The sequence below is a fragment of the Pongo abelii genome, chromosome 2, assembly GCF_028885655.2.
Source record: "Pongo abelii isolate AG06213 chromosome 2, NHGRI_mPonAbe1-v2.0_pri, whole genome shotgun sequence".
Classification (NCBI taxonomy): Eukaryota; Metazoa; Chordata; class Mammalia; order Primates; family Hominidae; genus Pongo; species Pongo abelii.
In genome coordinates this window covers 68737365-68760988 of record NC_085928.1, presented here as the reverse complement: position 1 = coordinate 68760988, position 23624 = coordinate 68737365, and the positions used below count along the sequence as shown (strand labels likewise).

General features: G+C 52.8%; 1 protein-coding gene and 1 long non-coding RNA gene across 2 annotated transcripts; both read left to right on the top strand.

Annotated features, from left to right (window-relative positions):
* Positions 1–618: 618 nt before the first annotated feature.
* Positions 619–8670, top strand: LOC134761085 (uncharacterized; the record flags this gene model as incomplete). The annotated part of the gene is made up of 1 exon (XM_063722424.1): positions 619–8670. A coding segment is annotated over one exon (618 nt), but the record flags the coding sequence as incomplete, so codon positions are not given.
* A 4079-nt stretch (positions 8671–12749) lies between these two features.
* Positions 12750–16073, top strand: LOC134760998 (uncharacterized). Its single transcript, XR_010139160.1, has 2 exons — positions 12750–13283; positions 15897–16073. It is a non-coding gene; the product is annotated as an uncharacterized LOC134760998 (long non-coding RNA).
* The last annotated feature ends 7551 nt before the right edge of the window (positions 16074–23624 follow it).

Here is a 23624-nt window from a genome sequence, read left to right as displayed (position 1 = left end):
AAATTAAAAATGGAAGCTATTTTTCCCCAGTCTACTTTTCCCGAGGTCTTAAAAGTCTCATTAAAAAACTATTAGCAGTAGACCCCAGGGAGCAGACCACACTCAAAGTTATGAGGGACCCGTGGGTGAACAGTGGCCAGAAGTTGCCTCTGACCACGAATGAAAAACATCCTGGGCTGGGTGTGGTGGCTCACGCCTGTAATCCCAGGCCTGGCCTCCCAGCACTTTGAGAGGCCAAGGTGGGCGGATCACAAGGTCAGGAGATCGAGACCATCCTGGCTAACATGGTGAAACCCCGTCTCTACTAAAAATACAAAAAATTAGCCGGGCGTGGTGGCGGGCGCCTGTAGTCCCAACTACTTGGGAGGCTGAGGCAGGAGAATGGCGTGAACCCAGGAGGCGGAGCTTGCAGTGAGCCAAGCCATTGCACTCCAGCCTGGGCAACAGAGCCACGAACCTTATTTTGGAACAAACAAAATGAAAGAAGCTGTCCACTATCAGACCACAGACCCTTCCTCCTGGGGTTCCCAACTTTTTTCCTCTATCCATGGTAAAGTTTCCACCACCACCCTTCTCCCGCTGAAGCGTGCTCATAGGTTTCAGCAGGATAGCCCCTAACTGGCCAGTGCACCTGCCGACCTACAGAGGAAGCCAGAGAGCTTTAATCAAGTCCCCCAGCACGACCCTTTGGCTTCCCCCTCTACCCAGAGCACCAGCAGCAGTAGAGACCCACAAATGTCCCTGGCTCAACAGGCCCCCCAGCATGACCCTGTGGCTTCCCCCTCCACCCAGAGCACCAGCAGCAGTGGTTCAGACCCAGAAACCTCCCTGGCTCAACAAGCACCCCAGCATGACCCTGTGGCCTCCGCCTCCACCCAGAACACCAGCAGTAGTGGTGGTGATCCAGAAACATCCCAGGCTCAACAAGCGCCCCAGCATGACCCTGTGGCCTGCCCCTCCACTCAGAGCACCAGCAGCAGTGGTGGAGACCCAGAAACGTCCCTGGCTCAACAAGCCTGCCAGTATCAGCCTGTGGCCTTCTCCACCCAGAGCACCAGTAGCAGTGGTGGAGACCCAGAAATGTCCCTGACACAGCAACAACCATCCCAGGAAGCCAGCGTCATCCATGCTGGGCAGCCTGAGGCTTTGACATCAGTCTCGCCAACAAGAAGCTGGGGCTGCCACAGGGGTGCCAGGAGATGCATTTCCATTCTATTAAAATATTTTTGCTTGTGACCACCACAGAAAAGGAGGAATTAGATGACCCCAACATAGTTGCATGGCTGCAGACAAAAATCAAGTTGGTGAGATTGGTATTAGCATAGTCAGTAGAGTTAGAGTAGTTTTATAGTCAGTGTAGTGAGGTGGCACCATGCAGCAGGGATCAGCCTCTACCACACCTGACCAGGAGCTCCAGAATTGTAAAATTCTGGACACCCTCGGCCGTGGCACATTCAGTGAGGTCCAACTGGCCCATCACTTGCTGACTGGGACCCAGGTGGTCATCAAAATCATACCCAAGGCTAGCTCCCTGGGCATCACTCTAGAGAGAGAAGTATTTTGAAGTCCCCCTGCCACGTCAGTATTGTACACTTATATCAACAGATTGACACCTCTGTCATGAGTTAGTTATTTAGTAACAGAGTATGCAAGAGGAGGAGACCTGCACAACTGATACACCGCCACGGCCTCATGAGGGAGAAGGCCTGGACCATGTTCAGGCCGATTCTGTTGGCCATGTAATACGGCCATAGCAAATAAATTTCACATGGAGAGAGACCTGAACCCGGAAATCATCGTCCTTGATGAGGACGGTAACATTAAGATCATGGACTTTGGCTTTGGTACCACATTCCATGAGGAACAGAAGCTGACAGCCCTTTGTGGCACCTACCCCTACATGGCCCCGGAACTCTTCCTGGGCCAGGGCTACCGGTGCCCCGCCATGGATGTTTGGAGCCTCGGAGTAATGTTATATCACATGGTGGGTGAAGTTCTGCCCTTCTGCTCATGCAGCGTTAGGGTCTTCACAGCAAAACATTAAGATGGAAGGTACTTTTCCCCAGTATACTTTGCCCGAGGTCTCAGAAGCCTCAATAATAACTATTAACAGTAGACCCCAGAGAGCAGACAGCACTCAAAGTTATGAGGGACCTGTGGGTGAACAGTGGCCAGGAGTCGCCTCTGACAACATATGAAGAACAAATCCTGGACCACCTGAATCCCAAAACAATCCAGCTCTTGGTGGCCATGGGATTCCAGGCTGAGAACATCTCCGTGGCAATCGAAGAATTATTCAGTTTTCCCATAGCCTCCTACTACCTTATTTTGGAGCAAACAAAATGAAAGAGGCAGTTTACTATCCGACCACAGTCCTTTCCTTTTGGGGTTCCCAACTTTTTTTCTCTATCCATTGACGTTTTCACCTTTTTTCTCTTACTGAAGTGGGCTCATAGCATTCAGCAGAAGAGCCCCTTTCTGGCTAGTGCACCTGCCGGCCTGCAGAGGAAGCCAGAGAGCTTCAATCAAGCCCCACAGCATGACCCCGTGGCCTCTCTTTCTGCCCAGAGCACCAACAGCAGTGGTGGAGAACCAGAAACGTCCCTGGCTCAACAAGCTTCCCAGCGTGACCCTGTGGCCTTTCCCTCCACCCAGAGCACCAGCAGCAGTGAGGCAGAACCAAAAACCTCCTTGGTTCTCCAATCCTTTTAGTATGACCCTGTGGCCTCCTCCTCTATCCAGAGCACCAGCAGCAGTGGTGGAGGCCCAGAAACCTTCCTGGCTCACCAAGCCCCCCAGCATGACCCTGTGGCCTTCTTCACCCAGAGCACCAGTAGCAGTGGTGGAGACCCAGAAATTTCCCTGATGGCAACAACCATTTCAGGAAGCCAGCGTTTTTCAAGCTGTACAGCTGAGGCTTTGACATCAGTCTTGCCAATAAGAAGGTGAGGCTGTCGGGAGATGCATTTCCATTTGTTAAAATGTTTTTGCCTGTGTCCACCACAGAAAAGGAGGAATAAGATGACCCAACATAGTTTCATGGCTGAAGACAAAAATCAAGTCGGTGGGGTCATTATTGATAGCTTAGTCAGTACTGCTAGGGTAGTTTTATAGTCAGTGTAGAGGTGGCACCTTGGAGAAGGGATCGGCCTCCACCCCACTTGACCAGGAGCTCCAGAATTGTAAAATCCTGGACACCATCGGTTGTGGCTCTTTCAGTGAGGTCAAACTAGCCCATCCCTTGCTGAGTGGGACCCAAATGGCCATCAAAATTATCCCCAAGGCTAGCTCCCATGGCATCACTCTCCAGAGAGAGATGAGTATTTTGAAGTCTCTCCATCCCTTCAATATTGTACAAATATATCAACTGATTGACACCCCCAACACCAATTGTTTTATTTAGTAACGGAGTGTGCAAGGGGAGGAGACTCGCACAACCAATACACCGCCACGGCCTCACGAGGGAGAAGGAGGTCCGGACCATGTTCAGGCAGGTTTGATTCTGTCGGCCATGCAGTACTGCCACAGCAAAAAAAATTGCCCATAGAGAGAGGCCTGAAGTCAGAAAACATCGTACTCGATGAGGACGATAATGTTAAGATCGAAGACTTCATCTTACCTACTATATTCAATGAGGGACAGAGGCTGACAGCCCTTTGTGGCACCTACCCCTACATGGCCTGAGAGCTGTTCCTGGTCCAGGGCTGCCAGTGCCCCACTATGGATGTTTGGAGCCTCAGAGTAATGTTACGTCACATGGTGGCCAAGGTTCCGCCCTTCCGCTCAGGCAGCCTTGCTGTCCTCACGGAAAAAAATTAAAATGGAAGATATTTTTCCCCAGTATACATTTCCGGAGATCTTAAAAGCCTTCATAAAAAGCTATTAACAGTAGACCCCAGGAAGCAGACCACACTAGAAGTTATGAGGGACCCATGGGTGAACAGTGGCTGGGAGTTGCCTCTGACAGCATATGAAGAAGAAATCCTGGAACATCCGAACCCCAAAATAACCAGGCTTTTGGTGGCCATGGGACTCCAGGCTGAGAACATCTCCGTGGCAATCAAAGAAAAACAAGTTATCCCATGGCCACCTACCTTATTTTGGAACAAACAAAACGATAGAAGCTGTCCACTATCAGACCACAGACCCTTCTTCCTGGGGTTCACAATTTTTTTCCTCTATCCGTTGAAGTTTCCACCACCCTTCTCCCGCTGAAGTGGGCTCATAGCATTCAGCAGAAGAGCCCCTTTCTGCCCAGTGCACCTGCCAGCCTACAGAGGAAGCCAGAGAGCTTTAATCAAGTCCCCAGCACGATCCTTTGGCTTCCCCCTCCACCCAGAGCAGCAGCAGCAGTAGTGGAGACCCACAAATGTCCCTGGCTCAACAGGCCCCTGCATGACCCTGTGGCTTCCCCCTCCACGCAGAGCACCAGCAGCAGTGGTTCAGACCCAGAAACCTCCCTGGCTCAACAAGCGCCCCAGCATGACCCTGTGGCCTCCGCCTCCACCCAGAACACCAGCAGCAGAGGTGGAGACCCAGAAACATCCCAGGCTCAACCCGCCTAGCATGACCCTGTGGCCTACCCCTCCATGCAGAGCATCAGCAAAAGTGGTGCAGACCCAGAAACCTCTCTGGCTCAACAAGCCTCCAAGCATGACCCTGTGGCCTCCTCCTCCACCCAGAGCACCAGCGGCAGTGGTGGAGACCCAGAAACGTCCCAGGCTCAACAAGCCGCCCAGCATGACCCTGTGGCCTACCCCTATACCAGAGCAACAGCGGCAGTGGTGCAGACCCAGAAACCTCTGGCTCACCACCTCCCCAGCAACACCCTGTGGCCTTCTCCACCAAAAGCACCAGTAGCAGTGGCGGAGACCCAGAAATATCCCTGACACAGCAACAACCATCCCAGGAAGCCAGTGTCATTCAAGCTGGGCAGCCCAAGGCTTTGACTTCAGCCTTGCCAATAAGAAGGCTGTGACTGCCGCAGGGCTTCCAGGAGATGCACTTGCATTCTATTAAAATGTTTTTGCCTGTGTCCACCACCGAAAAGGAGGAATAAGATGACCCCAACATAGTTGCACGGCTGAAGACAAAAATCAAGTCGGTGGGGTCAATATTGTTAGCATAGTCACTATACTTAGTTTTATAGTCAGTGTAGACAGATGGCACCATGCAGCAGGGATCAGCCTCCACCACACCTCACCAGGAGCTCCAGAACTGTAAAATCCTGGACACCATCGGCCGTGGCACATTCAGTGAGGTCCAGGATCACATGCTGATTGGGACCCAAATGGCCATCAAAATCATCCCCAAGGCTGGTTCCCCCGGCATCACTCTCCAGAGAGTGATAAGTATTTTAAAGTCTCTCTGCCACTTCAATATTGTACAGTTGTATCAAGTGATTGACACCCCCGACACCAGTTATTTATTTAGTAACGGAGTATGCAAGAGGAGGACATCCACCCAACCGATACACCACCATGGCCTCACGAGGGAGAAGAAGGCCTAGACCACGTTCAGGCAGATTCTGTCGGCCATGCAGTAGTGCCATAGCAAATTGCGTGGAGACCTGAACCCAGAAAACATCATCCTTGATGAGGACGGTAACGTTAAGATCGCAGACTTCAGCTTCGGTACCACATTCCATGATGGGCAGAAGCTGACAGCCCTTTGTGGCGCCTACCCCTACATGGCCCCGGAACTTTTTCTAGGCCAGAGCTACCAATGCGCCACCATGGATATTCAGAGCCTCAGAGTAATTTTATACCACATGGTGGCCGGGGTTCTGCCCTTCTGCTCATGCAGCATTAGGGTCCTCTCAGCAAAAATTTAAAGTGGAAGCTGTTTTTCCCCAGTCTACTTTTCCTGAGGTCTTAAAAGCCTCATTAAAAAACTATTAACAGTAGACCCCAGGGAGCAGACCACACTAGAAGAAGTTATGAGGGACCCGTGGGTGAACAGTGGTCAGGAGTTGCCTCTGACAACATGAAAAACAAATCCTGGACCACCTGAATCCCAAAACAACCCAGCTTTTGGTGGCCATGGGATTCCAGGCTGAGAACCTATCCGTGGCAATCAAAAATTATTCAATTATCCCATGGCCACCTACCTTGTTTTGGAACAAACAAAACGAAAGAAGTGGTCCACTGTCAGACCACAGACCCTTCCTCCTGGGGTTCCCATTTGTTCTCTCTACATTGAAGTTTCCACCTTCCCTCTTTCACTGAAGTGGGCTCATAGCATTCAGCAGAAGACTGTGGGTGCCAAGTCTGGGCAGGGCCTTTGCCCTTGGGAGTCCTGTTTTGGACCCAGCTCCACCACGTGGCCTTGGCCTCTTCTCTGCCCTGTCTGTGCTTGCAGCCATGGTGCCCAGTCTGGCCCCACCAGGAGACACCAGAATGACTGTCCACATGTCTACTCCTTGGCACCTTCCCCGCACGGTGGGCAGATGGGCAGGGAGGGGTGGGGATCTGTGTAACCATGGAAGGGAACGGCCCTCAGACCCAGAGGGTTTGGAGCCTGGGGTATTGTCACCGACAGTGGCCTTAGCCTAGCTAGCACAGTTAGTGCTATGCATCACAGCATAGCTTTTAGAAGTAGGATTTGTAGTCAGTATAGTCGGGAGGCACCATGGAGCAGGGATCACCCTCCACCTCACTTGACAAGGAGATACAAAACTATCAGTTCATAGACACCATCTGACAGGGAACTGGCTCAGCATAGGCCAACTGGGACCCAGGTTGCCATCTTGAAGACTTTCCATCACCCAAATATCATTCAGCTCTTCCAGGTGGTGATGGAGTAAACCAGAGGAGGAGAGTCGCACCACCAGATATGCCACCATGGCCACATCGAGGAGGAAGAGGAGGCCCGGACCATGTTCAGGCAGATTCTGTCAGCCCTGCAGTACTGCCAGTTTAACAACAACAAAAAAATCACACATCCAGACCTAAAGCCACAAAACATCCTATTCAAAGAAGGAGGCAACATACATTGTGGACTTCAGCTTCAGTACAACATACAGAGAGGGGCAGATGCTGACAGCTTTTTGTGGCATGTACCCCTACGTGGTCCCAGAACGCTCCCTGGGCCAGGCGTGCCAGTGACCTGCCAGGGACATACAAAGCCTCAGTGTCATACTGTATTCCAGGAATACAGCAGGTAGAAGGGCCAGGGCTTTGCCCTTTTACTCAGGGAAGCCTCCAAACTTCAAGAAAAAATTCTCACAGGAAGATACCATGCCCCACCACTTCTTGCCCTTCAACTTGACTCATTAAAAAATTACTAATGCTGAACACCAGGAAGCGTCCTTCACTGTAACTGATGAAAAATCCATGGGTGAAAAGTAGCCAGAAGATGCCACTGATATCATACGAAGAGCCACTCCTGGACCACCCAAACCCCAAACAATCCAGCTTATGGTGGCCATGGGATTCCAGGCCAAGAACATCTCTGTGGCAATCGTAGAAAGAAAATTCAACTATCCCATGGCCACCTACCTCATTTTAGAGCACACAAAACAAAAGAGGAAGTGCTCCACCATCAGAGAACTGTCCCTTCCTCCTGAGGTTCCCACTTGTCCTTCCCCATCCACTGAACTTTCCACCTTCCCTCTCTCACCGATGCAGGCTCATAGGGAGCCAGCTTTTAACGTTCAGCCTCCCGAGGAAAGCCAGATGTCAGGGCAGAAGACCGCCATTCTTGCCAGTACACCTGCCAGCCTACAGAGGAAGCCAGATCGGGAAAGCCAGGAAGTTTTAGTGAAGCCCCCAGCATGACCCTATTGTCTCCCCTTCCACCCAGAGCACCAGCAACAGTGGTGAAGTCTTAGAAATGTCCCTGATACACCAAAAACCATCCCAGGAAGCCAGCATCGTCCAAGCTGAGGAGCCTGAGGCTGTGACGTCAGCCTCCTCTGCAAGAAGCTGGGGCTGCTGCAGGGCTGCCAGGAGATAGATGCCTTTGCATACTATTAAAATATTTTTGCCTGTCTCCACCAAAGAAAAAGAGGAGTAAGATCGCCCCAACATAGTTGCATGGCTGAAGACAAAAATCAAGTCGTTGGGGTGGTCAGGCCACAATTCCTGCATTTCTTCTGTCTTTATTGTATTGTTTCAATTGGCAGATCATGCTTGTATTCATTCACGGGGTACAATGTGAGGATTGGATAAATGTGTACGCTGTGGAATGAGGAAATCCTGCTACTTAGCATCTCCACCACCTCAGAGAGACCAGTTCCACGTGAGGTCCCAGAAGTGTTGATCTTAACAAGTTGACCCCATAGAGGTAGCAAGTAGATCGATGGTGACCGGGGGTCAGAGAGCGGCAGAGGGAGGGAATGGGGGGGTTGTCAGTTAAAGGACTAAAGTCTCAGGGAGGAGGAAGAGATTTTGACATCTAGTGCACAGCAGAGTGACCAGAGTTAATGAGATGTGTTGCATTTTGCAAAACACCTGAGAGAGTCCATGTCAAGTGTCTTTCTGCATTTAGATGGAGAGGACAAAGGCCCTGAGGTCCAAGAATATTGAAACCTGACAGTGGATGCCAATGGCTGTGGGGAGGAGCTGGGCGAGACGCCCAGGTTGTCGTCTGCCCAGCAACGTGGGAGCCTACAGCAGTTTCCTGCAAAGCTCTCTTTTATCTTTTTAAATAAAAATTGTTACTGTTAAATGACCAGTTCTTGCAAATCTTGTAGTAACATTAGGTGGCAAATGGGTCACAGACACTCTGCTGCTTTGCACCCTCCTTGCACAGAACGCAGGCTGTGCACACCCTAGTTTAGGTGGCATGCAGTCAAGTGATCCTCTCAGTTACTCAGAAAAACTGAAAGAAAAAGCGACCTCAGAGAAGTATCAGGGTGACCCCACCCACAGCAAATCATTGTTAGTGGCTCTGAAGGGCTGAGGCTCTGAGCGGGTGCAGGGCAGAGTCCCACACATTGTTCATGGCCTCCCCACACTCACACTACCTGGTGAACATTTTCAGAAGGACCAGCAGCCCCTTCAGGTCCCATCTGCCTGTGTTAATCATGCTGAGAGGTCCCCAGGAGGATCCTGAAGCCCTGGGAACCAGACTGTGCTGGGGTCAGTAGCGGGGTGTGGTCCCCAAAGCGCCTTTCGGGGCCACTTGTTCTACTGGGCTCCTGGCTGTCTAGTGTGGCATTGGCCTTTCTGCTTTGATGGTTTCCCCTTTTGATAAAGTGGCATGAAGCGCTCCCCCTCAGAGGCCTGACGTAGGAGTGCTTCTGGACGAGGCAGGCATGCTGGGTGTCAGGGGAGGGTTGATGGCAAGACACAGCAGCAGCCCCAAGGGATGGAGGGGGTGGTGGGAATGGGGGCTTTCATAAGGCAGGTTCCAGCTTCCCAGGAACCCGGTTTGTCCGTGTCGGGCAGTGAATCTGTGGGTGCAGATGCCCATCAGCACCCATCAAGGAGCTTCCTTGTGGGTTCCTAAGGAGCTTGAGGTAGGTCCAGAAGGCCCCACCCTTGCGCATGGCCAGCATCTCAGTGTGGCAACCTTGAACATGCAGTTACCCTACCCACTACTGATGGTGGCCAGGGTCAGTCCTGGAGTTCCCCCAGTCAGATAAGATTCTCCTTCCCCAATAAAGAACAGGACGAGGAAGTAAGAAGCAGGCTCAGGAGAGGGTGGGAGTGTTATGGCGCTCCTTGTCTCCTCAGTGAGCTGCTGTCCTTTAAATCCACATTGGGGTGAAGGTCCCTCCACCCAATGCCAGTTTGTACCCCCAGAAAGAGGGCCCCTGTGGGTTCTGCTTGAGCTCCCCAAGGGCCCATCAGAGTCTGTCCCTCCACCTTGCTGCTGTGCCCCCTCTGGAAGTGCTGTCCTGTGAGAGGGCACCTTCCCCAGGCCTGGCTTTTACTTTCATTGGACAAGGCCAGAATTCTTTCTGGCTGTGACCTGTGGTAGAGCTTGACATCTCGTCTTCAGAAGCCAGGGCTTCCAGCCCATAGAGCTGGGCTGCTTCAAGGGACTATAGGGAAGGGGCTCCAGGCACCAGGGCAAAAACCCACAAACAGAGAAACTCCTTTCAAGTGTCCACCTGGGCCAGCGTGCAGGCCGGGCAACCTTGGCTTGTTCATCTCCCTTTGCTGCCAGCAGCCTCCGTATGGCAGACATTCTTCTCCTGGGGGGCTGACAGCCATGGAGGGTGGGGAGCAGGCCTGAGCAGGGCGGGTTCCCGAAGGACAGCCCAGAGAGCAGGGTCAGATAGTGGGGAGTGGGTTCAGCTCCACTGTCCAGGTGAGGAAACTGAGGCTGAAGAGAGATCAGGTAGCATCCCCAATGAAATCTGGCCAGGAACAGATGGCAAACATTTACTGTTTACCCCGTCCCAGGCTGCCCCGCACCCATCCAGCCACTTCCCAGTACTCTGGTTTGTCCCCATTCTCAGGTTCTGAAGTCATCCTGTTTTACACCTGTCACCCCTACTGGAACAGGGACCTTGCCTCCCTGACAGCCACACAGCCCTGGCACCCAGGAGGCCCTCAATCAATATTTGTACAATCAGTGAGACCCTGGGATTCAAGCCGGAGGTGTGTCTGCAGAGCATTGGAAATGCAGCCCTGGGTCCGTCCCCAAGGTCGCCTGATAGAGCAGGCCTGGCGACCCGCAGGGGAAGCGGATGCCTACCATGACTCTCGGGAAGACTGGTGGGACTGTCACTAAGCTTATTTGCCTGTCCAATCTTGGGGATCCTGAGCTCCCTACTGGGCAAGCTCGTAGGGGTTCGGCTCCCGGCTCCGCTTACGGGTCTCTGGCTCTGCCTCCCAGTCCCGGCTCCTACTCTGCCCAGGCTGGGCGGGGCCGTTGGCCGTTGGGAGCCACGCCCCCCGCTGCGTCACTGCCACCTGGCCCCGCCCCCGTCTCCATGGCCGCTGGACCAGATGTCAGCAGCTGCTCCAGAGCCTGGTGCATATATATCTTCTATATACTTGCTAGTATCTGTCCCCTTTCCCCCCAGACCTCCTCCTACGCAACACGGAATGATGAAAATCTAGAAACAGGAATCTCACTCCCGGCCTAGCCAGGACTCAGGTTTTGTGAAGGGGTATGAGGCGGGAGGAAAAGCAAACCCCATCAAACCAACACCTAGTCTAGAGCCTGATCAAAGTGCCACTCAAAGCACGATTCCTCCCTTTACTTTCCTATAGCCCGAGAATTCTTCCTGAAAAAGGCGGCCCCTGAGAACCATCTAAAAGCATCACGGGGTGGAGGAGCAAGGGTCCTGAGAGCTGGTCTTGCCATCCCTTGTTCCAGTTTTCTTGAAGCCAAGCTCCAGAGAAGAGGCAGGGCCCGTGCGGGGTTTGGATTACACTCCAAGTCCAATTCACAGTCCAGCAATCCTGCCCTCAGAGGCTCCCTTCATCTGTCCACTTGGCAAAGGAAGGGGCGGGTCAGCCCACGCCCCGTCTGGCTGCAGACGACAACCATCAGAAGGGTGTCTGTGTAGCCGGGGCCCTAGAACCATGTCTGCGTGGAAAGGGCCCAAGAACCTGGAGCCCTTTCGGTTCAAGAAGAGCGTGAGGGACCCAGCCCCCTTCTGAAACCTATACCGCATTCTGGCCTGTGCCCTAGAAGGTTGTGAAGGCCTCTAAGTGGGTCCTCCTGCTTCCCCATCTTCTGAGGCCCAGGCCTTTTTCAGAGCCTCCGTGGGTCCCACTCCTGCACCCATCACATGGTGACTGGTCCCTGCCTGCCTGGCTCACACCCCCCGCCTTCACCTACTGCCCTATTTTTATCCCTGGGACACCCCGCTGGGCCCTGCTGTTCCCTCTCTTAAAAGACTTTCGGCCGGGCGCGGTGGCTCACGCCTGTAATCCCAACACTTTGGGAGGCCGAGGCAGGCGGATCACAAGGTCAGGAGATCGAGACCATCCTGGCTAACATGGTGAAACCCCGTCTCTACTAAAAATACAAAAAAATTAGCTGGGCGTGGTGGCGGGCGCCTATAGTCCCAGCTACTCGGGAGAGGCTGAGGCAGGAGAATGGTGTGAACCCAGGAGGTGGAGCTTGCAGTGAGCCAAGATCGCTCCACTGCACTCCATCCTAGGCAACAGAGCGAGACTCGCTCTCAAAAAAAAAAAAACTTTCACAAGCCTTGATTATCCCTTTTGTCAATCTAGTTAATGTCACCTCCTCAGAGAAGCCCTCCCTGAGCACCCCATCTGCAGTAGGGTCACCCCCATCTTCCACCATCACTTTTCCTGGTGTTTCCGTCATAGCCCCCACCTCTATGGGGAGTTTTCTGCACTGATAGACTAGACTCCCTCCCCCACCCAGTGGCCAGCGTGTCTGTCTTCTCTGTCACTGCACACTGCAAATGCTCAATGTTCACTTGTTGGCATGAATGAAACAGGAAGGCCCCTGAGGTGCTAGGACTGGGAGCCCTTCACCCCAGGTGAGGAAGGAGCCTTAGGGGGAGAGGACCCGAGTTAGTGCCCCCTCCCCACCCTGAGGGTCACCCCGGGGCAGGGCTGGTCACTGCGCCTTGAGGCGCCTCTCCCCTATGCCCTTGATGGGTGGCCCGCAGGGGACGCGGCCGCACTCGGTCACCTGTGGTCCTGGAGCAGCCGCGCCCGGAGGGCGGCACTTAGGAAGGACAAACTCCAAAACCCAGGCCTCCAAAGGATCCATGGGAAGATCTGGGGGCTCAGGGGAGTGACCCCAAGCTGCGGGGGGTGACCCTCACCTGAGGCCTCTGGAGGCGCTGAGCAGGCCGCAAGCCGCGGGAGCCGCGGGACCCGCAGAGAGTGCCCGCCTGTGTTGCGGCAGCAGCGCCTGGAAGGAGGCGGCCCCGGCCGCCCGCAGAGCTCCGCCTCCCAGGCCGGGTTCTGTGTCTTTGTCCAGGCTGGGAGGGGCCGATGGCCGTTAAAAGCCCCGCCCGCCGCCGCTCACCGCCTCCTGGCCCCACCCCCGTATCCATGGAGACCCGACGCCGCCGGACAGCCTGTCAGCTGCTGCTCCGTAGCCTGGGGCCTGCCCCGTTCGCCCGGTCTGTCTTCCGCGGGCCATGCTACCCAGGCTGACCCCGACTCGAGTCACTGGGATACCTGTTCACGCCTCCTCTCCTGGGCCACTTCCCTGCGGGGCGGGCAGTAGGGCACGGCGGGGTGGGAATCTGTTGTACCCAGGGAAGGGAATTGCCCCCAGGCCCAGAGAGTTTGGAGCCTGGGTTACTGCCACCAACAGCCCAGAACTCTCTCAGCTGGGCGCCCCCCACGTCCCGCCGCCAGTCTTCCTGCAGCAAGGCTGTCTTCAGGAGGGTCTGTGAATGTTTCCCTGGGTTGGGGCTAAGCCAGAGCCCAGAGGTTAGCCCCTGGGGCACGGATCCCCCAGGTCACTCACCTCCCACGGGCTGCAGTGAAGGAGGCTCTGAGGGGAGGATGGCCGGTTTTTCCCCCGCAAGGGAAGGCATTCCTGCTCTGGGGACTGCCTCCCTCTCCCTCTTCTGCCAGCCACCACAGAAACTTGGCCAAGCTGACCACTCTGTCAGTGATCTCTGCCAGGGAGGCTGAAAAACATCCAGCCCCACCCGTGGTCCCTTCCTGCCTCAGGCTATGTGACAGTATGACTCCCCTCCTATTTCTTCGTTTCCACTGGAAACGCTAGTAAAACAATTCCTCAGCCTCGACCCCAGGGAGTGGCCCCCACTAAACCAGCTGATGTGGGACCCCTGGGTCAATGCCGGCCAGAAGACACTGCTGACACCATACAGAGATCCTGGAAACCTATGCCCCCTACAACCCTGGTAATGGTGGCCATGGGATTCCAAGCAGCACACATCTCGGAATCAATATTCTCCCCCACAAAAAATACGTATGTGATTATCCCATGGCCACGTACCTAATCCTGGGGTAGAGAAAAGTACAGAGGAGGAAGCGCTCCATCATTGGAGCACAGCCCTTCCTCCTGGGGGTCCCACCTGTACTTCCCCATCTGACAAAGTCTGCCTTCCTTGCGGAACCAAAGAGGGCTCAAAGGGAGCCAGCTGTTCCCACTTTTAATTTTTGACTGCCCAAGAAGGGCAAGAAGTGAAGGCAGAAGACCACCATTCCTGCTCAGAACTCTTCCTGGGCTGGGGTACCAGTGCCCTGCCATGGACATATGGGGCCTCGGCATCATACTCTACCATATGGTGGCCGGGGCCCTACCCTTCTATTCAGGGAACACGATGGACCTCAAGAATCAAATTTTCACAGGAAGCTACCACGCCTCACCATTTTTTTTCCCTTCAACTTGAAAGACTCATTCAAAAGTTACTAACAATAGACCCCAGGGAGTGGCCCCCACTGAAAGAAGTTTTGAGGGACTGGTGGGTGAACTGTGGCCAGGAGATGCCACGGACAACATACAAAGAGCCACTACTGGACCACCTGAACCCCAAACCACCCAGCTCATGGTGGCCATGGGATTCCAGGCCAAGAACATCTCTGTGCCAATCAAAGAAAAAGCGTTTCACTATCCTATGGCCACCTACCTCATTTTAGAACAAACAAAAGAAGCAGTCCACCATCAGACCACGGTCCCTTCCTCCTGGGGTTCCCACCTGTCCTTCTCTATCCACTGAAGTTTCCACCTTCTCTCTCCCACCGAAGCAGGCTCACAGCGAGCCAGCTTGTCCCATATTCAGCATTCAGCAGAAGACCACTGTTCCTGCCAGTGCCCCTGCCGGCCTGCAGAGGAAGCCGGACAGTTTTAGCAAAGCCCCCCAGCGTGACGCTGTGGCCTCTCCCTCCACCCACACCACCAGCAGCAGTGGCAGAGACCCAGAAATGTCCCTGGCCCAGCGACAATCATCACAGGAAGCCAGTGTTGTCCAAGCTGGGCAGCCCAAGGCTGTGACGTTAGCCTAGCCAACAAGAAACTGGGGCTGCCGCAGCTGGACGCGGTGGCTCATGCCTGTAATCCCAGCACTTTGGGAGGTCAAGGCGGGAGGATCACGAGGTCAGGAAATCGAGACCATCCTGGCTAACATGGTGAAACCCCATCTCTACTAAAAATACAAAAAACTAGCCGGGCGTGGTGGCGGGCACCTGTAGTCCCAGCTACTCAGGAGGCTGAGGCAGGAGAGTGGTGTGAACCCGGGAGGTGGAGCTTGCAGTGAGCAGAGATTGTGCCACTGCACTCCAGCCTGGGGGACAGAGTGAGACTCTGTCTCAAAAAAAAAAGAAAAGCAAAGAAACTGGGGCTGCCACAGGGCTGCTAGACGATGCATCTTTCAAATCTATTAAGATTGTGTTGCATGTGTTCACCAAAGAAAAGGAGTAATAAGATTGCTCCAACATAGTTGCCCAGCTGAAGACAAGAATCAACTAGGTGGGGCGGTGAAGCCTCACTTCTTGCATTTTACTATTTACTATTTATTCTGTCTTTTTTTTTTTTTTTTTTTTTGAGGCAGAGTGTTACTCTGTCACCCAGGCTGGAGTGCAGTGGCGCGATTTCGGCTCACTGCAAGCTCCACCCCTCGGGTTCACGCCATTCTCCTGCTTCAGCCTCCTGAGTAGCTGGGACTACAGGTGCCCACCACTTTGCCCGGCTAATTTTTTGTATTTTTAGTAGAGACAGGGTTTCACCGTGGTCTCGATCTCCTGACCTCGTGATCTGCCTGTCTCGGCTGACCAATTCCACGTGATGTTCCAGAAGTGTTGATCTAAAAAAGTTGACCCCACAGTAGTAGCGAGTAGATGGATGGTGACCAGGGGCTGAAGAGCAGCAGAGGGAGGGAATGGGGGGTTGTTGGTCAAAGGACCGAAGTCTGGACAGGAGGAAGAGGTTTTGACATCTAGTGCATAGCAGAGTGACCAGAGTCAATGAGAATGTGTTGCATTTTGCAAAACATCTGAGAGAGTCCATGTCAAATGTCTCCCTGCATTTAGGTTGGAGAGGACAAAGGCCCTGAGGTCCAAGAACATTGACAGTGGACACCAACGGCTTTGGGGAGGAGCCTGGTGAGATGCCCACGCTGCCGTGTGCCCAGCAAAGCGGGAGTCTGCAGCACTTCTCCCCTGCCCTGCTCTACTTTATCTTTTTTCATAAAGATGGTTCCTGATAAACGACTGTTTCTTGCAAATCTTGTAGTAGCATTGGGAAAGTGGCAGGTGGGTCACAGACACTCTGCTGCTTTGCACCCTCCTTGCACAGAACGCGGGCTGTGCACATCCTAGTTTAGGTGGCATGCAGTCATGTGATCCTCTCAGTTTCTCAGGAAAACTGAAAGGAAAAGCGACCTCAGATAAGTATCAGGGTGACCCTGCAGCAAATCACTACCAGTGGCTCTGAAGGGCTGAGGCTCTGAGCGGGTGCAGGGCAGAGTCCCACACATTGCGCATGGCCTCCCCACACTCACACTGCCTGGTAAACATTTTCAGAAGGACCAGCGGCCCCTTCAGGTCCTGTCTGCCTGTGTTAATCATGCTGAGAGGTGCCCATAGGGAAAGGGCTCCAGGAACCAGGGCAAAACCCACAGACAGAGAAAGCCCCTTCCAGGGTCCACCCAGGCCGGACCTCAAGAGCCGTGGGGCCCTAGGTACAGGCCGGGCAACCTTGGGTCGTTCATCTCCCTCTGCGGCCAGCAGCCTCCTTTTGGGGGGACATTTTCAGGAGGGACTGACAACCATGGAGACGGGGAGCAGGCCTGAGCAGGGCAGGCTTCCTAGAGGCAGCCCAGAGAGTGGGGTCTGGTAGTGGGGGGGCTCCAGCTCCACTGTAAAGGTGAGGAAACTGAGGCTGAAGAGAGATGAGGTAGCGTCCCCAGTGATATCCGGCCAGGAACGGATGGCAAAGATTTGCTGTTTCCACCATCCCAGGCTGCCCCGCGCCCACCCACTTCCCAGTACTCTGCTTTGTCCCCCTTCCCAGGTTCTGAAGTCGTCCTATTTTACATCTGTCACTCCCACTGGAGCAGGGACCTTGCCTCCCTCACAGCCACAGAGGCCTCACACTCAGTAGGCCACAAATCAGTATTTGTGGAATCAGTGAGATGGGATTCAAGCCCTAGGGGTGTCTGCAGAGCATTGGAAGTACAGTACTGGGTCCCCGAGGCCACAGGCAGAGGGGTCCTGGGGACCCGCAGGGGCAGTGGACGCCTACTATGAGTTTCCAGAAGGTTGGTGTGACTGTCACTAAGTTTATTTGCTGGTCCAATTTTGGGGATCCTGAAGTTTCTACTGGGAGAAGCCAGAGTTTCCCACTTCAGCAGGTGCAGTGACCACCTGGCCCAGGGCATCATCTCTTCCTCCTGTCTGGCCTGTTTCCCCTCTCCTGCCATCTTCCCATGCCTCCCTGCCCAGGGGCAGGCAGTAGGGCAGGGCGGGGTGGGAATCTATTGTAACCAGGGAAGGGAATTGCCCCCAGGCCAAGAAAGTTTGTAGCCTGGGGTACCATCACCAACAGCCCAGGACCTGGCAGCTGGGCCCTGCCCTAGAGTCTTCTTGCAGCAGGGCTCTCCTCCTGAGGGGCTGTGAATGTTTCCCCAGGGTGGGGCTAAGCCAGAGCCCAGAGGTTTGCCCCTGGGGCACGGATTCCCCAGGTCACTCGCCTCCTATAGGCTTTAGTGAAGGAGGCACTGAGGGGAGGATGGCTCTTCCCCTGCAAGGAAACGAGCCCCAGGGAAGGCATTCCTGCTCTGGGGACTGCCTCCCTCCCCCACATGACAGCCAGCCACTGCAGAAGCTTGGCCAAGCTGACCTTGATCTATGCCAGGGAGGCTGAAAGAACAACCAGCCCCACCTGTGGTCCCCTCCCGCCTCAGGCTAGGCTACATCTAGGCCTGCCAGGGAGACTGGTTTCCTCACCAGCCCCCCTGCACAGATGTCTAGATGTCCAGAGTCACAACAGAACACACATAGGGTTAAAAACTATATACTGAAGCAGGCCAAGCTTAACACTGGTGCCTCCCCAGGACATGACCCAGCCATGGGGAGCAGGATTAAGTTCATTTTTGCTGAGTCTGCAATCAAACCAAGAAGCCTCATTTCTGTGGCTTTGTGGTCTCAGCACTCAGCACCAAGAAAGTGCATTTGTGGAAACTCCTGCCTGGCTTCTAATTCTGGCATGGGTCTGTGCTTGTCATTCAATCCTATTGGCTAGCTAGACCACCTTGCCTTGGCCCCTCCTGTTAGGAATCAGATTGACTGTTTCATCAGAATATTGTTGAATCGAGGAGAGTCTCATACCCCAGGTAGCAGGCAGTGATCTCTGCATGGTACAGTCCTTGTCAGGACCTTTGTCCTCCTTGGCCAGGCTCCAGCTCTGAGCTGGCATTTTCGCTATCTCAGGTGCTGGTGTGTAAACACCGTGCTTTCCTTCTCTGGGTCCTCTTCTCAAGGTTTTCCTCTGCATCTTGCTGGTTGGGAATTGCAGCAACACTTGAAATATTTCTGCGTGTGAAGGTTCTTTCAGCAAACACTATTCATTCATTTATTCAATAAATATTTATTGAGCTTCTACTCCATATGCCCAGCACTGTTCGAGTTGCTGAGCAGTTACCACATGCACAAAACAGGAAAATTCCTGTCTTCAGGGTTCCAATTTCAGTGAGGAAAGCCAGACAACAATGGTGGTAAATAGAGATATGTGTGTGTTCGATTGAAAATACGCTTAGGAGTAAGATCGAGCTGGGGTGGGTGGGTGGTGTTGGCATGTTAGGTAAAGTGGAAGCAAAGGCTTAAAGGAAGTGGGCAAGTGAGCTGTGTCCGCATCTGGGAAGAGCCGGCCTGGCCCGAGGACTCAACCAATGCAAAGGCCTGGAGGTCTGCAGGTGCCTGGCTCGTTGGCGGAATGGCGAGGAGGCTTGTGTGGCTGATGGGGAGCCGGGGGAGGGTAAGAGGAGGTGAGGACTCAGAGGTCAAGGGAGCAGGGGTTCACACAGGGCCCTGAAGGACTCTGCCCTTTACCCCGGTGGGGGAGCCTCTTCTGAGAAGAGGAGGAGTGTGATGGGGACCTGGAGCCCTCTGGATGCTGCGTGGGCCAGGGACCCAGGGGTGGGTAGGTGGAGGGAGGGAGCCCAGAGAGGCCACTGCAAGGATCCAGGCAAGTGATGACAGTGGCAGGACCAGAGGGGTGGCAGCAGGGGTGGGGGGAAGGGCTGGCTTCTGGATGTCCCTTGAAAGTGGAGCCGACAGCACTCACTGACAATTATCCATTAAACATCACCATGGCACTGCTGTTCCCACGGCTGTCACATCAGGTCCCCACGTTTGTCCTAGCATCTGTCTTTTCACACAGGGCCAGTACTTTCTGTGTGTGTGGCTGAGCCTCAGCCGTCTTGCCCACTTGGTTCCCACCACCCCCGGAGCCAACTACTGAAAGGCCGCCTGAATTCTGCTCAGAATTCAGTTAAATGGTTACCAGTCATTATTCTGGAGATCACAAGATTTGCAACTTTCCCAGTTCACTATTATAGAATCTAAGATTGGCCTTTTGAAATGCAACCCTTTCATTTCAACCAAAAATCCTTTCAGGTTTTTGCATTTCTGACGACTGGATGATCCCACCTGGACCCTTGACTCTTGGCTCAACCAGTCCTATGGCCCCACCTGGAAGCAGATTCAGTGCAAAAAGAGCATTTCCCGCACCCCTATGACTGCATCCCCAACCAGTCAGCAGCACCCATTCCTCTAGCCCCCGCCCACCAAACCACCCTGGTGAAACCCCAGCTTCCACATTTTCAGGGAGATTGATTTGAGCAGCAACTCCATCTCCCAGGTGGCATGGCTAGGCTCGCATCAGTTGAACTCTTTATTGCAATGCCACAGTCTCAATGAGTTGGTTTTGTCTGTGCAGTGGGCAGGAAGACCCCATCAGGCGATTACAAACCATGAAGGAAGGTCGAGGTTTTCTGATTACCATTCTGATTCTTAGGAGCTCCTCAACTTCAAAAAAAAAAAAAGCACACTATAACTTTCAATTCATGGTTTGCATTAGCAAAATACTGTCAAGAATCTAAATCCATCAGAGGAGTGGCTAAATCAGCTCTAGCACATCTGTACCATGGAGCCTTTGAAGGAAGAATGCATAGTTCTATAGGAGCTCATGTGAGTTGATCACCAGAATATATTAAATCAGAAGAGGTGGCCGGGCGCGGTGGCTCATGCCTGTAATCCCAGCATTTTGGGAGGCCAAGCGGGGCGGATCACGAGGTCAGGAGATCGAGACCATCCTGGCTAACACAGTGAAACCCTGTCTCTAGTAAAAATATAAAAAATTTAGCTGGGCGTGGTGGCAGGTGCCTGTAGCCCCAGCTACTCGGGAGGCTGAGGCAAGAGAATGGCGTGAACCCGGGAGGCGGAGCTTGCAGTGAGCCGAGATTGTGCCACTGCACTCCAGCCTGGGTGACAGAGTGAGACTCCGTCTCAGAAAAAAAAAAAAAAAAATCAGAAGAGGAAAGTGTGACTAGAATAAGCATATGTGTATGTGATGGATGTCTATTTCTTTTTTCTTTTTTTCTTTTTTTTTTTTTTGAGATGGAGTTTTGCTCTTATTGCTGAGGCTGGAGTGCAATGGTGCGATTTCTGCTCACTGCAATCTCCGCCTCCCGGGTTCAAGGGATTCTCCTGCCTCAGCCTCCCGGGTAGCTGAGATTACAGGCATGCGCCACCCCACTCAGCTAATTTTGTATTTTTAGTAGAGACAGGATTTCTCCATGTTGGTCAAGCTGGTCTCAAACTCCCGACCTCAGGTGATCTGCCTGCCTTGGCCTCCCAAAGTGCTGGGATTACAGGCGTGAGCCACCACACCTGGCCTGTGATGGGTGTCTATTTCTTTTTTTTTTTCATTTTTATTTATTATTATTATTATTATTTTTTGAGATGGAGTCTCGCTCTGTTGCCCAGGCTGGAGTGCAGTGGCCCAATCACGGCTCACTGCAAGCTCCGCCTCCCGGGTTCACACCATTCTCCTGCCTCAGCCTCCTGAGTAGCTGGGACTACAGGCGCCTGCCACCACGCCTGGCTAATTTTTTGTATTTTTACTAGAGACGGGGTTTCACCGTGTTAGCCAGGATGGTCTTGATCTCCTGACCTCGTGATCTGCCCACCTCGGCCTCCCAAAGTGTTGGGATTACAGGCGTGAGCCACCGCGCCCGGCCAATTTCTTAGTTATATTTACATCCTTCTGTGTTTCTGAAAGTAAACACAAAAACAAGATGGTGTTTGCTTCTGAAGGAATCAGATGGGATTAGATGAATAATTATGTTTACCCTTTGGAACCACTCAAATGTTTTACCTTGCTGATATATTTCTTCTTCACACACACACACACACACACACACACACACACAAACAGACACACACACAGTTTAAAAATCTAAGCCAGATATAAAAGACTATATGATTCATAATTTTCTAAATAATTTTTTTAATTTACAAAAATAGAAATAAAAATTTTTAAGATATTCTATTTACATGACATTTTAGAAAAGTCTATTTATATGACTATAAAGGGACAGATGGCAGCTTTTTGGTTTGCCAGAAATGGTGGTTACATAACTGTATAAATTTGCCAAAACTTATTGAAAGACATACTTGTAAATAATACATTTTATTGTATATAAATTATGTCAATAAACAATGTTTTCAAAAATATCAGTTATTGAAATGATGTGCACATGCCAGGCATGATGGCTTACACCTGTAATCCCAGCACTTTGGGAATCCAAGGCACTTTGGGAAGCCGAGGCGGGCGGATCTCTTGAGGCCAGGAGTTCGAGACCAACCTGGCTAACATGGTGAAACCCCAACTCTACTAAAAATACAAACATTAGCCAGGCATGGTGGTACACAGTCCCAGCTACCTGGAAGGCTGAGGCACAAGAATCTCTTGAGCCTGAGAGGCGGAGGTTGCAGTGAGCCGAGATCATGCCACTGCACTCCAGCCTGGGCAACAGAGCAAGACTCCGTCTCAAATAAAATAAAATTATGTGCACAAGAGCCGGGTGCGGTGTCTCACGCCTGTAATCCCAGCACTTTCGGAGGCTGAGGCAGCTGGATCACCTGAGGTCAGGAGTTTGAGACCAGCCTGGCCAACATGGCGAAACCCCATCTCTGTGAAAAATATAAAAATTACCTGGGCGTGGTGGTGGGTGCCTGTAAATCCCAGCTACTTGGCAGGCTGAGGCAGAAGAATTGCTTGAACCCAGCAGGCAGAGGTTGCAGTGAGCTGAGATCGTGCCACTGCACTCCAGCCTGGGTGACAAGAGTGAGACTCTGTCTCAAAGAAAAGAAACAAACAAAAAATTATGTATACAAATATGGACAGCACTGGCAAGAAGTGTGGCAAAAACACATGTAGTTCTCTTGTCTTGGGCTCAGACATATGGCTGTGCCATTACAGACCCCCGGGATTTAGAATCCTCCTTCTGAAAGGCGTCCTGTGCACTCATGAGCACCAGCCTGAAAAGGCTGAGCTGGCGGGGCTGGGACACAGCCCACCTTGACAACAGCTGCTCCTGGCTGTGCGGGGGGTCCCCAGGAAAGGCCATTCTCCCACTAGTATCGCCAGGCCCTACTGAGGCTCAAGCTCCTTTGCTGTTTGGAATCTTCCCTCCCCAGCCCCCCAGCCTCATCAAAGGCTGCCTTTTCCTGTTCACTGACCACAGCTGCTTTGACTCCATTAGCCTCGAGCTCCTGGAAGAAAAGAAAGAACCTTGTTTGCCCTGGGCTCAATGCCAAGAGACCGTGGGCAGTTGCTCAAGATTCACTTGTGAAACTCTGGATCTCAGGAGGAGGGAAGCTTGGGACAAATACCGAGCCTCCCACCCCAACTCCAACTCTGTTACTGAGCACTTCAGGGAAGGAGCAGGTAGGCCCCGCCACAGCTTCGGCAAGGGTGGACTGGGATAGCTTCTGTGCTAATACAAACATCAGGCCTCCCTGCCAGACGGCCCACCCCATGGAGCCAGCCTGGCACCAGGCCAGCCTCTAGCCACAACTGCAAGAGCAGGAGAGCCCGGAATAGCAGGCCCTCTTCAGCAAGCTTCAGCAGCTTCGCCCACAGGTTGCAGGGTTTGGGTCTGCTGCCAGAAATAGCTCCCAGACCAGCTTTGGTAATACAGACCTTTGCCTTAGTATTTACTAAATCCAAATAGGCTTTATAGTAAGAGTTGTGAAGTTGTGAAACGATTGGTTTTATTTTTCGTTTTTTTTTTTTTTTTTTTTTTTTTGAGATGGAGTCTCACTCTGTCATCCAGGCTAGAGTGCAATGGCACGATCTTGGCTCACTGCAACCTATGCCTCCCAGGTTTAAACAATTCTCCTGCCTCAGCCTCCCAAATAGCTGGGATTACAGGTGCCTACAAGCATGCCTGGTTAATTTTTTGTATTTTAGTAGAGACAGGGTTTGGCCATGTTGGCAGGCTGGTCTCCAACTGCTGACCTCAGGTAATCCACCTGCCTTGGCCTCCCAAACTGCTGGGATTACAGGCATGAGCCACCATGCCCGGCCTAAGTTCAGCCTTTCATGCTTGTCTTGAGTTGTCCAATATTGGAAAATGCCAGCTCACACTGATTAGAAGCTCCTACTCTTTGGGGCTACCTATGAGCCCACTTCAAAATCCTGAGGTTCAAAGTCCTGAACATGAAAGATAAGCTGTCTGGCAAGTTAGGATG